The sequence below is a fragment of the Lissotriton helveticus genome, chromosome 7 (assembly GCF_964261635.1).
Source record: "Lissotriton helveticus chromosome 7, aLisHel1.1, whole genome shotgun sequence".
Classification (NCBI taxonomy): Eukaryota; Metazoa; Chordata; class Amphibia; order Caudata; family Salamandridae; genus Lissotriton; species Lissotriton helveticus.
Genome location: NC_136068.1, coordinates 1667567716 through 1667582161, shown reverse-complemented (window position 1 = coordinate 1667582161; position 14446 = coordinate 1667567716). Strand labels below are relative to the sequence as shown.

Below are 14446 nucleotides of genomic sequence, written 5' to 3'. Positions count from 1 at the left end.
AGCTTGGGTTGCTGGAAAAGAGATTTCCTAGTAGACAAAGTTTTTTTTGTTTTTTTTTACTGTAATGACGATCGGCGTGCTGACGTCATAGTAAAAGTGACCGCAAAACGAGCCGATGGACTGGTTTTATTTTAACTGAATCAGTGCTCGAGGGCATTTCTCAGCCCCGAGAACTCATTCTCTTGGGTGAAGTATCACTGGATAGGGAAGAATTTTCCCTTCCCTTTCCAATGGTACGTCTGCCCATTGGATGCGTGCTTGGGGATCACTACAGAGTGATCCCCAAGTAGGGATTCATCCACTAGGCGCCCGGGATAGGGGGAGCGGCCCCTTAAGCAAGGGATTTTGCTCCCCTGAGAAATGTAATTATTTCAGTCTCACCACAACAGGTGGGCAGAGAGTCTCCCACTAGATACCAGGGTCAATCAAAAAAATTAGGGGGGCATTCTCCCACCCCTGAAACAAATATGGTGACAGTCTTTCTGCCCCGCTGGAGGGCAGATGGGGGTGATTGCCGCCCCATCTGTAACATGGGGAGGGCAGAAAGCCCACTAGCAACGAGAACATTTACTTTTTAAAATATAGGGGTGGGGCTTCCCATCCATGGACATGGCTATGCCCCAACCCAAACAAGAGGACACGCAGTATTTCTGCCCCCTAGTGAGGGCAGAAGCGGTAAGTACCCCCACAATCTGCCCCCCACACTAAACAGTAGGGTCCGATAGAAAAATTAATATACGGGTGGGGGCTGCCCCCAATGGGCATAGGCATGACGAAACACCCCCAATAATATGGAGACAGTATGTCTGCCTGCCCCGTCCCCCCCCCTTTTCTCCCCCCTAATCCCCCTGGAAGGCAGATGGGGTGATTACCTGCAATCTTCCTCCCAGGAGGCCCAAAGCCCACTAGACACCAGGGGAAAAAATAGGGGTTGGGCCTGCTCACTGTGGGCATGGCCATGACCCACTGCAAAAGAGCTCAGATAGTCTTTCTGACCCCCCTCAGAAGCAGATTGGGCAATAACCCCAATTTGAGAAAGCCCACTAGACACCAGAGACTATATTTCATGCAGTGTTTTTTGAGGGAGGCAGCCCCCCTGGGAATGGGCCCATACTGTCCCGGAGAAGGGACAATAGTTTCTTCCTGCCGCCCAACCTGCCTCTTCCCCCGGGGGGCAGGTAGGAGCTTTGTCCGAATTTGTGAGATTGTCCCAAATATGGGTGGGGGGTGGGGGGGGGGGTATAAGAAAGTCCACTTGACACCCAGGAATTTGACTTTGGGACAAAAAGTGCTGCAGTATTGCACGCTTGCATTGGCCACAACCACAAAAAAAAAAGAACAAACCATTCCCAGGCCCATGGCAAACATGAGGTGTGCCTCAATTTTCCCCTGGGTTTTGCAATCCAGTGGTTTTAGGCCTCATGAGCCATCATAGAGCAATTGTGACAATACACAGAGCCGCGGAGGGGACGGTCGGGTGAGGTAATATCCTCCTAATTAGTGCTCGATTAAAGTACATAGTCCCCTACGTTGCTCTATGATGGCTCATGAGGCCTGAAACCACTGGATTGCAAAAGGAGATCAAGATAGTATCTTGTCCACATACCTTATCAAGCGGATTAGGCATATCTCAAGTAAAACATACACATAACATTCCCTATGTGTTGACAGTATTTTACTGTCTGATTGTGAGCAGGGTAGGGATCTGTGTACCCGTCCTGATGAAGAAGTATCCAACTTCGAAACATGTTGACACAGACACATAGGAAGCTTTTTGTACATTAATACATTATAATCCTCTACCTCACGTTTTTTTAACAACACCAGCAGGAGGTTTATTAAAATTCTTTCTAGTCCTACCTACTAGGTATTTTTTAACATTCACTCACTATTCACCTCTGACCCTACCACTCACTTCCACTCTCTCTCTCACACTACACATAGAGGTCTTATCAAGTGCTCCAGCGTATTCGCTAGTTAGTAGCACGCCGCGCTCCGTAGAGGGGAGCGAAGACCCCTATGATGAAGCATGACACCAAGAGCCCTTTTGGTGTGTGAGGGGTATTTTAATAACAGAATGTGCTTCCCACCAAAGTAGGAACCACATTACTAGTGAGATTGTCAATTGGGTTTCACTTTATACCTTGTGGGTGGATACCTTATGTTTATGAATTATAACAAGGGGAGACTGAATTCACTCCCGGTGTCCCGCTGGACACTCCCTCTCTCCACTCCCTCTTTTGATTAAGATAATATGGTGGTTCCCGCCATGTTTCACACATCTGATCCAGACTCACGATGCAGTGGATGCATTCCAAGACGGACTGCAATAGAGCAGAGCTGTACTGGAAGACATCTGTATTTGTTTACCTCCCCCAGGATGAACCTTTTAAATTACCCTGTATGCATCCAGAGGTTATGCGTTTTCCTTTTTATGTCGACAAGAACGCTACTGCACCCTTTGAAAGAGGCAGTGCCTGTGGGTTTCTTTTTTCTCACAGGGTAGAGAGCCAATTAATAATAGAGGTTATCAGACAAGAACCCTGGATCAGTTTGAGTTGGAGGCCTTGTTTTATCAGCAATGAATATGCTACTTACCAGTATGCATCTGTTCTTGGCATGTAGGGCTGCTAACATTCATATCTTAGCATTAGATCGCCGCCTAGTGTTGGGTCCGGATGATCGCACATTGTTGTCCTGGAAGAGTCTTCGAAGTATCCTGAGATAGGTGGCTCCTCCCCTGGACTACAGTGCGCATGGGCATCGGCTCCATCCCCAGATTGTTTTTCGCCATTGTGGCAGAAGATGGAGTGAAAAGTGTAAAGGATGTCCATGCTAATGATTGAATACAATAGTATATCTGCAGCTGCGACAGGCACCGGGGAGGAGGGTGGGCGATATGAATGTTAGCAGCCCTACATGCCAAGAACAGATGCATACTGGTAAGTAGCATATTCAGTTCGAGGCATGTGGGCTGCTAAATTCATATCTTAGCATAGAATACATAGCAGTCCCTCCATTAGCGGCGGTTGCCTGTGCCAGCTGCAGAAACCTGAAAAAGTGTCGAGAACAGCCTGTCCTATAGCAGCTTGCTGCTTGGAATGCACATCAACACAGTAGTGTTTTGTAAAGGTATGTGGGGTAACCCACGTGGCTGCTCTGCAAATGTCTTCTAAAGGAATGTTCCCCAGGAAAGCCATGGATGCCCCCAATTTGCGTGTGGAGTGCGTCCTTGGGGGTATTGTTAAAGTGCGCTTGGCCTTTTGATAACAGATTTGGATGCACTTAACAATCCACCTGGCTATTCCTGCTTTGGAAATAGGGTTGCCTTTGTGCTGTGGTGAGAAGGCAACAAAAAGTTGTTTTGTTTTCCTAAAGTGTTGTGTTCTGTCTATGTAGTACATTAACGCCCTCCGTACGTCTAACGTATGGAGCATTCTTTCCGCTACCGTTTGTGGGTTTTGGAAGAATGCCGGTAAGTCAATAGTTTGGTTGAGATGAAACTGACACCACCTTCGGAAGGAATTTGGGGTTAGTACGTAGCACTACCCTATTTGGATGAATCTGAATGAATGGCTCTTGGATTGTGAGCGCTTGTAGCTCACTAACGCGCCTCAGTGACGTAATAGCAATGAGGAAAGCTACTTTCCACGTTAGGAACTGGAGTTCACATGAGTGCAGTGGCTCAAAGGGTGGTCCCATCAGTCTGGTGAGGACCACATTGAGGTTCCACACCGGAGCTGGCGGTGTTCTTGGGGGAATGACTCGTTTCAGACCTTCAAGGAAAGCTTTAATGGCAGGCACCCTGAAGACAGAGAGATGCTGCCTATTCTGAAGATAAGCTGCGATGGCGGATAGATGTATCCGAATAGAAGTGAACGCTAGATTGCACTTGTAAAGATGTAGCAGATAGCAAATGATGTTAGGGATAGATGCATCTAGCGGGTTGATGTCATTGGCTGTACAGTAAATGACAAAACGCTTCCATTTTGCAGCATAGCATGCTCTGGTAGTCGGTTTTCTTGCCTCCTTGATGATGTCCATGCATTCTGGAGGTAGGTGGAGGTATCCAAACTCTAGGACTTCAGGAGCCAGATCGCCAGGTTGAGCTGTTGCGGATCTGGATGCTGAATGTCTCCATGGTTCTGCGTCAAAAGTCTGGGCGTGAGGCGCAGCCTTTGATGCGGCACCACCGAGAGTTCGAGGAACGTGGTGTACCATGCTTGGCGCGCCCACGTTGGAGCAACCAGGATGAGAGTCATCGAGTGCTGCCTTAGCTTTCTTGCCACCAGCGGTATCAGAGGGGCTGGTGGAAAAGCGTACGCAAATCTGCCTGACCAGTTCATCCATATCGCATTCCCTTGCGACTGTGGGTGTGGGAACCTGGCGGCAAAGTGTTGGCATTTTGCGTTTTCGTTTGTGGCAAACAGGTCTATCTCCGGATGACCCCACTGCTGGAAGTACGGGCGGAGTACAGATGGGTGTAATTCCCACTCGTGCATTTGATGGCTGTATCTGCTGAGCAGATCCGCCATTTGATTGTCCTTGCCCGGGAGGTGTTCTGCCATGAGGAAAATGTTCCTCTGAATGGCCCACTTCCACATGCCCTGAGCCAGATGAGACAGCTGTGGCGAGTGGGTGCCCCCCTGCTTTTGAATGTAGTACATCGCGGTCATGTTGTCCGTCCGGACTAACACTACCTTGTTGCACAGATGTACAATGAAGGACTTGAGTGCCATGAAGATTGCCATCAGTTCCAGATAGTTGATGTGCATCTTCTGTTGCTGCGTCGTCCATAGTCCCTGCACTGTGTAAGTGAGCAGATGAGCTCCCCATCCCTGGAGAGATGCGTCCGTTGTCAGGATAATCTGTGGCACTGGCTCCTGGAACAGTCGGCCCTTGCAAAGGTTGTGTGGAGTCCACCAATGCAGAGAGTCGTATGCCCGACTGGTAACCAACACTAGGTCTGTCAATTGTCCCTGAGCCTGTGTCCACCGATGTGCTAAGCACTCCTGGAGCGGACGCATATGTAGACGTGCGTGAGGGACCATGAAGATGCAGGAGGCCATCATGCCAATCAACTGCATGAACACTCTCGCTGGAAGCGAGTGTTGTGGTCTGAACTTTTGGATTAGCGACTGCATGCTGTCTATCCTGACTTGGTTTGGCTGGGCCATGGCCGTCAGGGTATTGATTGTCGCACCTAGAAACTGCCGGACATGCGCCGGCTGAAGATGCGACTTTGGGTAGTTCAACGAGAAGCCCAGATCGTGAAGGAGGTGAATGGTAGTCGACATGTCCGCGGCGCACTGTTCCGACTTGGCTTGAACGAGCCAGTCGTCTAGGTAGGGGTAGACATGGATGTTCTGCCTCCTGAGGTGCGCCGCCACTGTCGCCAGACACTTGGTAAACACTCTTGGGGCTGTGGTCACTCCGAAGGGTAGGACCTTGAACTGATAATGCTTGCCTTGGATAGTGAATCTGAGGTATTTTCTGTGGGACGGGTGTAGTGGAATGTGGAAATGAGCATCCTTGAGGTCTAAGGTTGCTAAGAAGTCCCCTTGTTTTAGCAAGGGAAGAATCTGTTGCAGTGTAAGCATATGGAAATGTTCTGATAGTATATACAGGTTGAGGGGACGCAGATCTAGAATGGGTCTGAGAGATCCGTCCTTCTTTGGAATAAGGAAGTACAGGGAAAATACCCCTGTGCCCTCCTCCTCCACCGGCACGAGCTCGATAGCGCCTTTTTGCAGCATCACCACTACTTCCTGCTGCAATAAGTGCAAATGCTCTGCGGACATAGGCCGTTGCCTTGGTGGAATGTTGGGTGGAGTGGACTTTAACTCTAGACAATAACCGTACTGGACAAGTTGTCGCACCCACCTGTCTGTGGTGATGTTTCTCCAGACGGGCAGGAACTGCTGTAGTCTCCCCCCGACAGGTGTTAGGTGGTCGGGGGGCAGTGACAGAGAGTCACTGTTTGTTGGGGGCAGAGGAGCGGGAGTTGTTGTTTCCTTTTTTACGTCCTCTGGTACTGTTTCCTCGGTAACCCCCTTTGTTTTGCTTGGGGTACGAGGATTGTGCTCCACCTCTGGAGAATTGTGACTGTTGACCCATCTGTCCTCTGGTGACTCCACGTGCACCTGAGCGACGAAAATTGTTGCCACGAAACTGTTGTGATTGTAGGGCCCCCATAGATTTAGCAGTTTCGGTGTCTTTCTTAATTTTTTCTAGTGTGGTGTCCACATCTGGACCAAACAGTCTATCAGGATTGACTGGCTGATTAAGAATGGTTGTCTGAATGTCAGGTTTAAACTCCGATATGCGGAGCCACGCCTGTCGTCTCAGCATGACGCTAGTGTTAATGGCCCTAGCTGCTGTGTCTGCGGCATCAAGTGCACACTTTATGGCTGCGTTGGAGATCAGTTTTCCCTCTTCTATAAGCAGTTTGGTGCCCTCTTGAAACTGCGAAGGCAGGTGTTCTATAACCCGCTCTAGGGTGTCGTAATGCGCCCTATCATAACGTGCCAAGAGTGCCTGTGTATTTGCAATACGCCAAAAATTGTGCAGCTACTCTTTTGCCTCCTGCCTCTAGCACTTTGGACTCCTTATCCGGGGGAGGAGCTTCACCCGTTGTTTGGGAGTTCGCCCTTTTGCGGGCATTTGCGACCACCAGGGAGTCAAGCGGCAACTGTCCCCGAATGTATGCAGGGTCTGCAGGTGCTGGTCTGTACTTCTTTTCGATACGTGGATTGACCACTCTCGCCCTGGTAGGTTCCTTAAAGATGTCCGCAGCATGTTTGAGGACCCCTTTGAGCATAGGCAGTGTCTTTACTGTCCGTTCAGAGACTGAAAAAGTGTCGAATAGAAAGTCTTCTTCTACTGGGTCAGCATGCATGTCCACATCATGATTAGCAGCTGCCCTTTCAAGGAGTGCATGAAAACCTGCAGAATCTTCTGTTGGGGATGCACGTGCAGTGAAAGGCTGTGGGTCTTGCCCCACATCTTGGGTGCCTTGGTCACCAATGTCATCATATGAATCCGGCTGTGCATCTGGTTCATTGATGGGGAAAGTGTATTGGTCATCTTCAACATATCCTTCACCCTCAGAGTGTTCTGGGGAAGGAGTTGGGCTCCTTCTTGGAGGAGGCTGGATAGGTTCCATGAGGCCTGAAGCGTCTTCAGGAAGCCTTTTTTTCTTTAGGGGGATGACATAGGAGTCCACTGGCTGTGAAGTGATCCTCCTCTTGTAAAGGGTCAATTTGCCCGTGTCTGCGTCGATAAAACGCTCTGAATCCTCTTCAGAGTCGAGTACCCGACTTGAAAGTGCCCCTGCCGTCGAAGAATCTGACTTCTTTGGCGTCGATTTTGTTGAAAAGGCCTTCGGCGTCTCTTTTGGCGGCAGAAGGAAGAGAAGTTTACCCGCAGGCTTCACCGGAATGTCCATCGGCTTCTGTGGCGATGGCATCGGAGCCGGCGTAGCAGAGGCCTTCTCCCTGATTCTCTGTAGTGAAGCGGCGACGAGGGACGCGTCACTTACAGCGGCCCTTGGCGCCGACGAGGGGGTCTTGACCTTGCCCTCGGATCCGACGTCCTGTTGGCCCTTCTGAGTCTTGGACGACGATGCCGCAGCGGCCGACCCAGAGTCCTTGGACCGATGCGCAGATGTGCCAGCCTTCGATCCGTGTGATTTCGTCGGCTCCATCACCACCACGCGTCCGACTAACGGAGTCCCAGTCGGAACCGGAGCCGTGTCGCTGGCTTTGGCGGGCTTTGACGGTGTCGCAGCGGTTGACCCGTGCCGACCACCCTTCTTAGAGGATCCCTCCTCTGGCGCCGATTTCCACCCTGTGGAATCGACAGATTTCCTCGACTTTTGTGGACCGGAGGTCGACGGAGTCGATGAAGCAGCGGGTGTCGTCGTGTTTGGTGGTACGGCCGCCATCTTAGGGTCGTTCGAATCGATAAGTTTCGGTTTCGTTTTCGGGTCGGCCATTTTAGGTGTAGTCGATACCGAAGGCTTCAGTTTCGGTTTCGATACGGGCTGCGCAGCAAGTATGTCCGTGGCCGGGCCTGAAGGCGGGGCCGAGGCTTGCGGTACGGGGTCTTGGGTAAGGCCGACAGGCGATCCCGTGACCCGATCTTGATCTTCGTAACCTTCGGGGCATAGCTCGTCCCCTGAGCTATCTTCCGCGGCCCCATAAATCTCTTCGACGTCCCCTACCTCGTCGACGTATTCAAGGCCTTGATCCACGACTCCGTCGTCGTCTTCCGGATCTGCCTCGACCTCCGTCTCGGGCGGGGAGATTTGAAGATGATGGCTCTGGTCCTCCTCTTCTCGGTCGCCGAAGATGTTTCCTGGAGCCGGGGCCGCTTGTCTGGCCTCAAGGCGCACCGCGCGCCGAAGCTTGAGTGTCTTCTTTGACCTGAATTTTGCGCAGGCCCTGCAGTTGTCTTCGTTATGGTCTGGTGAAAGGCATTTGTTACAGACCGGGTGCACGTCTATATGTGGGTATTTGGACCCACAGAGCGGACAGTACTTAAACGGACTCCGCTCCATGCTGGAAAGTTGCGTCGTGTCGCGATGAGAAGGCCTCGATGTCCGAAGAGTGCAAGCACTCCGTTGATTCCGACTCCAAGAGACGGAAGAACTCAAGACCGTGCGCAAACAATACCGACGCAAAGAATACAAGGCCTTTTGGCCGTAAAAAGTTAGTTTTTCTCGGTTCCGACAGAGAGACGTCGAGACCGCATCCGAACCCAATGGCGGAAAAAAACAATCTGGGGATGGAGCCGATGCCCATGCGCACTGTAGTCCAGGGGAGGAGCCACCTATCTCAGGATACTTCGAAGACTCTTCCAGGACAACAATGTGCGATCATCCGGACCCAACACCAGGCGGCGATCTAATGCTAAGATATGAATTTAGCAGCCCACATGCCTCGAACATCAAATACCTCTTAAAGTACCTATCTAACCTGCTTGGTTGGGACTGAAGTTTGATCTGGATTGGTCCACGGCTAATGCTGGTTTATAAAGATTAGAGAGCAGAGGGGGAGGAGGGCAAGAGTTGGGTGTGATTAATGGAATGCGACAAATGCATGGTCAACCAATGCTTGGTGCTGCATGTTCAGATCCTGGAATTCAATATTATATGGGAATATCAGATACAGAGTGTGACATACCGTGCGAGGTGGGCAATGCACATCTTGCTAAAACTAGGAGTTTTGCTAAAACTAAGGTTTTGTACAAATATCATTGGGTTTTCTATTGGAAGAGTCCACCCATGGATTAATGACTCTCAATGCAATGTTTATTTGGGTGATGGTTTGAAGATGCATGGCCATTTCTAGTATCTCAACCCGGAAACAGAGGTGGTCAAAAGATACACACGGGATAAGGACTGCTCTGGTAGATAACGCAGCATGGGACTAAACGACTGACAGAGGAGTAGCACAGGTTTTGAATTTTGGAAGTGTCAGTTCATCGAAAATGGAATACAAGCGGTTCATAAACCTAGATTCAGTGAGCCAGTGAAACCTGTAAAGCTTAATAATACCCAGTCTGGGTTCAAGCTCCCGGACATCCAAGTTATGTTTGTTGGGAGATATTAAGTTGATAAAGTCTAAATTCGTTCATTCAATTTATCTTTCAATGAATTGAGACTTGCATGTTGCAGAGATCATTCCTTTTAATACATTCTGAAAGTATGTTGTGAGCTGCAGTGCTCCACCCATTCTGTGTGAGGGAAGTAACTACTGTGTGTGAGAAACTAGCATTGATACTTCCAATACTGAACTTTTTTAAGGAAACTTGCATTGCTGTTGCCTGAGATGTACTTTTTTTTGCAAGGATTCCTGATCCTTTTCAATTAGCAGACATCTATGGGATTCTTCTACCGTCTAACGGCAAAGCAATCCTACCTAGAAGCCAAGTGTCACACCAAACTCAGCCATCAACCACATTATTTCTTCCACACTTCCAAATCGCTACATTGTTATTACAGATCAATCAAATAATACAGAAAATACCACTAAGCAACAGGAACAATGTGAAGCTATCAACCATTTGTTGATCAAATGACAGTAAATAATGTCCCCTCGTTGAAAGCTGGTTTGATTTCCAAAACCCATTGTCGTAAGGGGCTGTGCCTAGCAGATTAGAGCAGAAGTTCCCTATCGTATGGAAACACATGGTTGTCAGTCTTTTCATGCACAGTAAGTAGCAGTCCATATCACACAACAATCGCTTAACACTGCATCAAATGACAGGGATCAGAGAAGAATCATGGATTATCTGGGTGTGTTGTGTACCGCTCACTTATGACCTTACCTGTGTTTCTACAGCAGGGGCGGACTTGGGCCCAAGGGGGTTATTGATGGGGATGGTGTAGGAGATGATCCGTGTCTGCTTGCTGACGCCATCGCGTGCCCAAGAATTAAGTGTAACATCTATAAACAGGCAAAAACAATAGTGTTTAGATTCTAGTCGCCATTATCTTCTCAGGTTGGGAGTAAAATCCTCTTACGCCTATACAACTACTTAACAACAAACGCTAGAATTATGCAAATTACTTTTACAAAACAACCAGTTGTAAGACCAGGATCTCGTCACCTGCATAGGATGCGCTTAGAAGGTGTGAAGTGAGGGAATTGTGGCTAAAGGTAAAAGTAAATATTTTTATATCGGTTATGTTTATTAACAGTAAAACGTGCCAAGATGCATTATCGATAACGAGGTGATAAAAAACGGAAGGCATCAATTGAGGTGCAGAGATCAGAAAAGGTTTGGAGCATTCAATTTCAAAGTAGGCTAGTTTTGGAGTAGATATCTGCCCTTCATCGAGAGAAAGAAACGTTCTACTCATTAGGAAGAGGGAAAAGCATTTAAGATTCTCAAGAGAAAACAATTCTTCCAAAGCGGGAATCACGAGTCCTTTCTTTGACCAATTAGGAGCAAAGCAATTATTCTTTCCTTGCTCTGAATGGCTTTGTATAAGCATCGCGTATACAATGCTAGCCATCACAATTTACAAGATGACCTGGGAGACGTTGGGCAAACTTTTGTGTACCTCTATCAAGGATTAGGCGCAAATTGTGTCTATCCCCGGCCAAAGGCTCCATTCACCAGTATTTAATGCATTGGAAAGTCTGTCCCATTTAACCATCAAAGCAACTGTGTAGCGCTCTATGGGCATCGTCGCTGGGAGCATGCCCAAACCTTTTCTGAGAGTAATGACCAATGCTCGTTTCTGATTTAAATTCTCAATTATTGATGGTTAAAAATAAAAATATGAGACATTCATAGTCTGTTCCCCTTTCTGACCCCAACAATCATGACAATCAATGTGTGTTCTATTCTTGCACGGAACAGTCTAATACCATCTTTTAGACTGTCTTTTAAAATATAGATAGGGGCAGAAATTGGGTTATTAATTTCGGAGGATGTGACCCCTTACAAAACTAAAAATGCTAATTGGTTAGGTCAAAATAAAGTTGTTTGCCATATCTAGCAGGAGTTGAGCAGAGATTCTCAAAGGGCAGCAGGCAACTACCAGAAAGGTGTAGTTCAAGACAACCAACAAGTTTGAAGTAAAGAACACAACACCCTAAAAATCCTAAACCAATGTAAAACACAAAACACAAAACTTCAGCATACTGAAAGGCAGCAAAATCATTACAATCAGATATGGAGGATCTGAATTTATACAGTTTTAAGCAAAAAAGCGTCAACAAAAATGGAAACCACCAACCAAAAAAATGCTACTGTTCGTTATTGACTGGGTCCTAAGTGCGATTTCAGGTCAACCATGATGGAGAGGAGATAAAATACACCAAGCAGGTCTCCTGACTCACACTCTCAAGTCAACCTTTTCCAGAGGGGCAAGGTCCAAGGCTGTTGCAGATGAGGTTCCCTTAATGTTGGATATGTTGTTGTCAAGCCCTCGCTAAATTCATATTTTGTCATCAAAAGCTCCAAGCAAGACAACCCTTGATTTCATAACCACTGAGACGGCTTCGCAGGTCGGAGAGATTTGCTGCCTCGCCTTGGTCAGCTTTTTGGAAGACAAAAACTTGCACTGAGGCAAGCCTGAAAGCTGAAGCAGGGCAGGGCTTTAAGTTCCTGGATACCTTTATTGTGAGGTCCAGCTGAACCTGTGTTCAGTGCGGCAAAAAGGTTGAACAAGAAGAACCTACTTTATTTGCCCACCTTCGGTGCTAATTCCCTGAGCAGGCGTCAGCGCCTTGCCACGGTCCTCAAGAGGTGAACAAATGTCTATATCCCACTTTTCCAGTCAGTATTGCAACCACTTGTACTTCAAGGCAGGCTTTTAGACACTGGATTATTCTCCAGCAAGGGCTGTTTAACAGTCCAGTTGTCTGTAGACAGTCGGGCTCTTTTGGAATGAGGATTCTTCCTGCAGATTTTGTCCCTGAATCAGGCAAACAGGAAGCCATTTACTTGGAGAGCATCAAGAGTCCTTGGGTAAGTCCTCGTTTTCCAGCTGAAGTTAGGAGCCCTCTTCCCGCAAGGTTGCGTTCTTTAGGTGGTGTCTTCTCTGGTACAAGAATGTCCCGCGGAGGTGGTGGTGGTTGAGCTACCAGATTTATGCTGTGCACTAGCCAGTGACTGGAGACATTCTTCCACCCAATCTTATTTTCTCCTATCCCCAATCTTCCTTTTTGCCTTAATGTAAATTACTTAGGAGCCCCTGTTTCAATACGCTAGTACCCTTTATGCACCAGACGGGCCACTTCTAACCATTGCTACTTCACTACTTAGATGAGCTCTTCTCCAACCTAACAGAATCAACACTGGTACCCTCTCCCACTATGACTGAATTCCTGCTGCCTGGGAGGATCTTGGGAAAGAATAGAAGCCTTCCCTGGTCTCTTCAAGTCAAAAGAGATGGTGCTAAGACTGCCCTTAGTTTTGCCAAATGTTTCAGTTGACTCCCAGATGGCTAATACCTGCAACGTGATTAACACGTATCTGCTATTCCTGGTCTTCGAGGCAAGTTATTGTTTTTGAGAGAGAAATATTAACTTTTCCAGCAAATGGCGTGTATTCCATGTCTGTAGGGGATTAAGTGACAAAGCCGGTTTTGGCAAGTTTTAGTACCAGCAGTACAACACACATGTTCATAAGATTACATTTCTAGTAAAATTATCAAAATTCTGATTTGAGCTATAAAAAATTAAATAAACAATTACTCGGAGTAATTTTTCAAGCATTTCCTGGTGGTGAAGAGAAATTACATGTTTCTTATCTCCCAAGTATCTGTAGCGTTTAAAGCCATAGATTCACAAGCTTTGCGCACTCCTGCCATCTCGTGTTGGCTCAGAAACAACAAGTTGTTTTTCTTCCAAGACATTTCGAGGAACGGAATGTGTTGCGCCTCCTGCCAGGTCCACAAAAAGCATGGGAACAGACTCCACTGTAGATTGTTTTTTTTTTTCCACCATCGGGTTCAGATATGTTCAGCAGCATCTCTGAGACGGCCACCTTCCTCACTGCTTTTTTGGGGACGAACAGCTTTTATTGCCAACTTGTTTTTCACCAGATATCGACTACAGTTGGGACTGTATCAAGACCCTAAAATGCCGTTCATCCATGCACCAGAATACCCCAAGCATTGCTGCCATCTTTAATTTATGTTTTTCCCTATTCGGACGGTCATTAACTAAGAAGAATCACAATCATATTTATAGCAATCGAAAATGGACAGGTCACATAATAATGTTCCATTTACTGTGACAATTTCTGTACTGTCAGCGCAAACAAATGCAAATAACAGATGCAAGACTACTCTAACTCTGAACCTGAACAACATCCCACTGTACATTTGATCTTCCCCATCCCGCCCGCATTCAGACGACAACTGAAGTCATTTCTTATAGGATCTTCATTGAGGAGCCTCCCAGCTCCCACTGCCCACCTGCCCTTGCCCACCCAACTGCATGTACAATGGCAAATACCCCAACTGGGCACAACACATCTCCCCATCCTGCTTGAAGGACGTGGTCTAAAATTGACTTCAGCCACACCTTAATGTACAGTGGTCCATTGCTGCCCAATCAGGGATGCACTAAATATACACCAATACAATTAGATAAAGAGGGCAGGTGAGCTCTCACTGCACCATTTCACCACTAGTGTGTAAATCTCCACTCCGTATAGATTCATCACATGTGGAAAAAAACAACTGCTCACTTGTCTCCCTGCACCATTCACTTATCACACCACCTATGGACATATGACCCCTCACAAGTCTCCCAGCATGTGAGGGGTAATGTGTCCATAGGTGGTGAAACAAGTGAATGGTGATTTTGTGTTGCAGGGAGACGTGTTTAGGGGCATGTGTCCCCCTCGCACGTCTCACTGCAACAGGAGTTGAGAAACAATCTCACCTGGACATGGGATCTACCACTTGGAAGCCTTGCAG

General features: G+C 47.7%; 1 protein-coding gene across 2 annotated transcripts in view; it reads right to left on the bottom strand.

The window, feature by feature from the left end:
* The window catches only part of GRAMD1A (GRAM domain containing 1A), a 336050-nt gene that overhangs the window by 37373 nt on the left and 284231 nt on the right, over positions 1-14446 (bottom strand). For both annotated transcript variants that reach the window (XM_078655362.1, XM_078655361.1), the window contains one exon: positions 10333-10451. In XM_078655362.1, coding sequence (XP_078511488.1) covers positions 10333-10451 — 119 coding nt within the window. The remainder of the gene's footprint in view (positions 1-10332; positions 10452-14446) is intronic.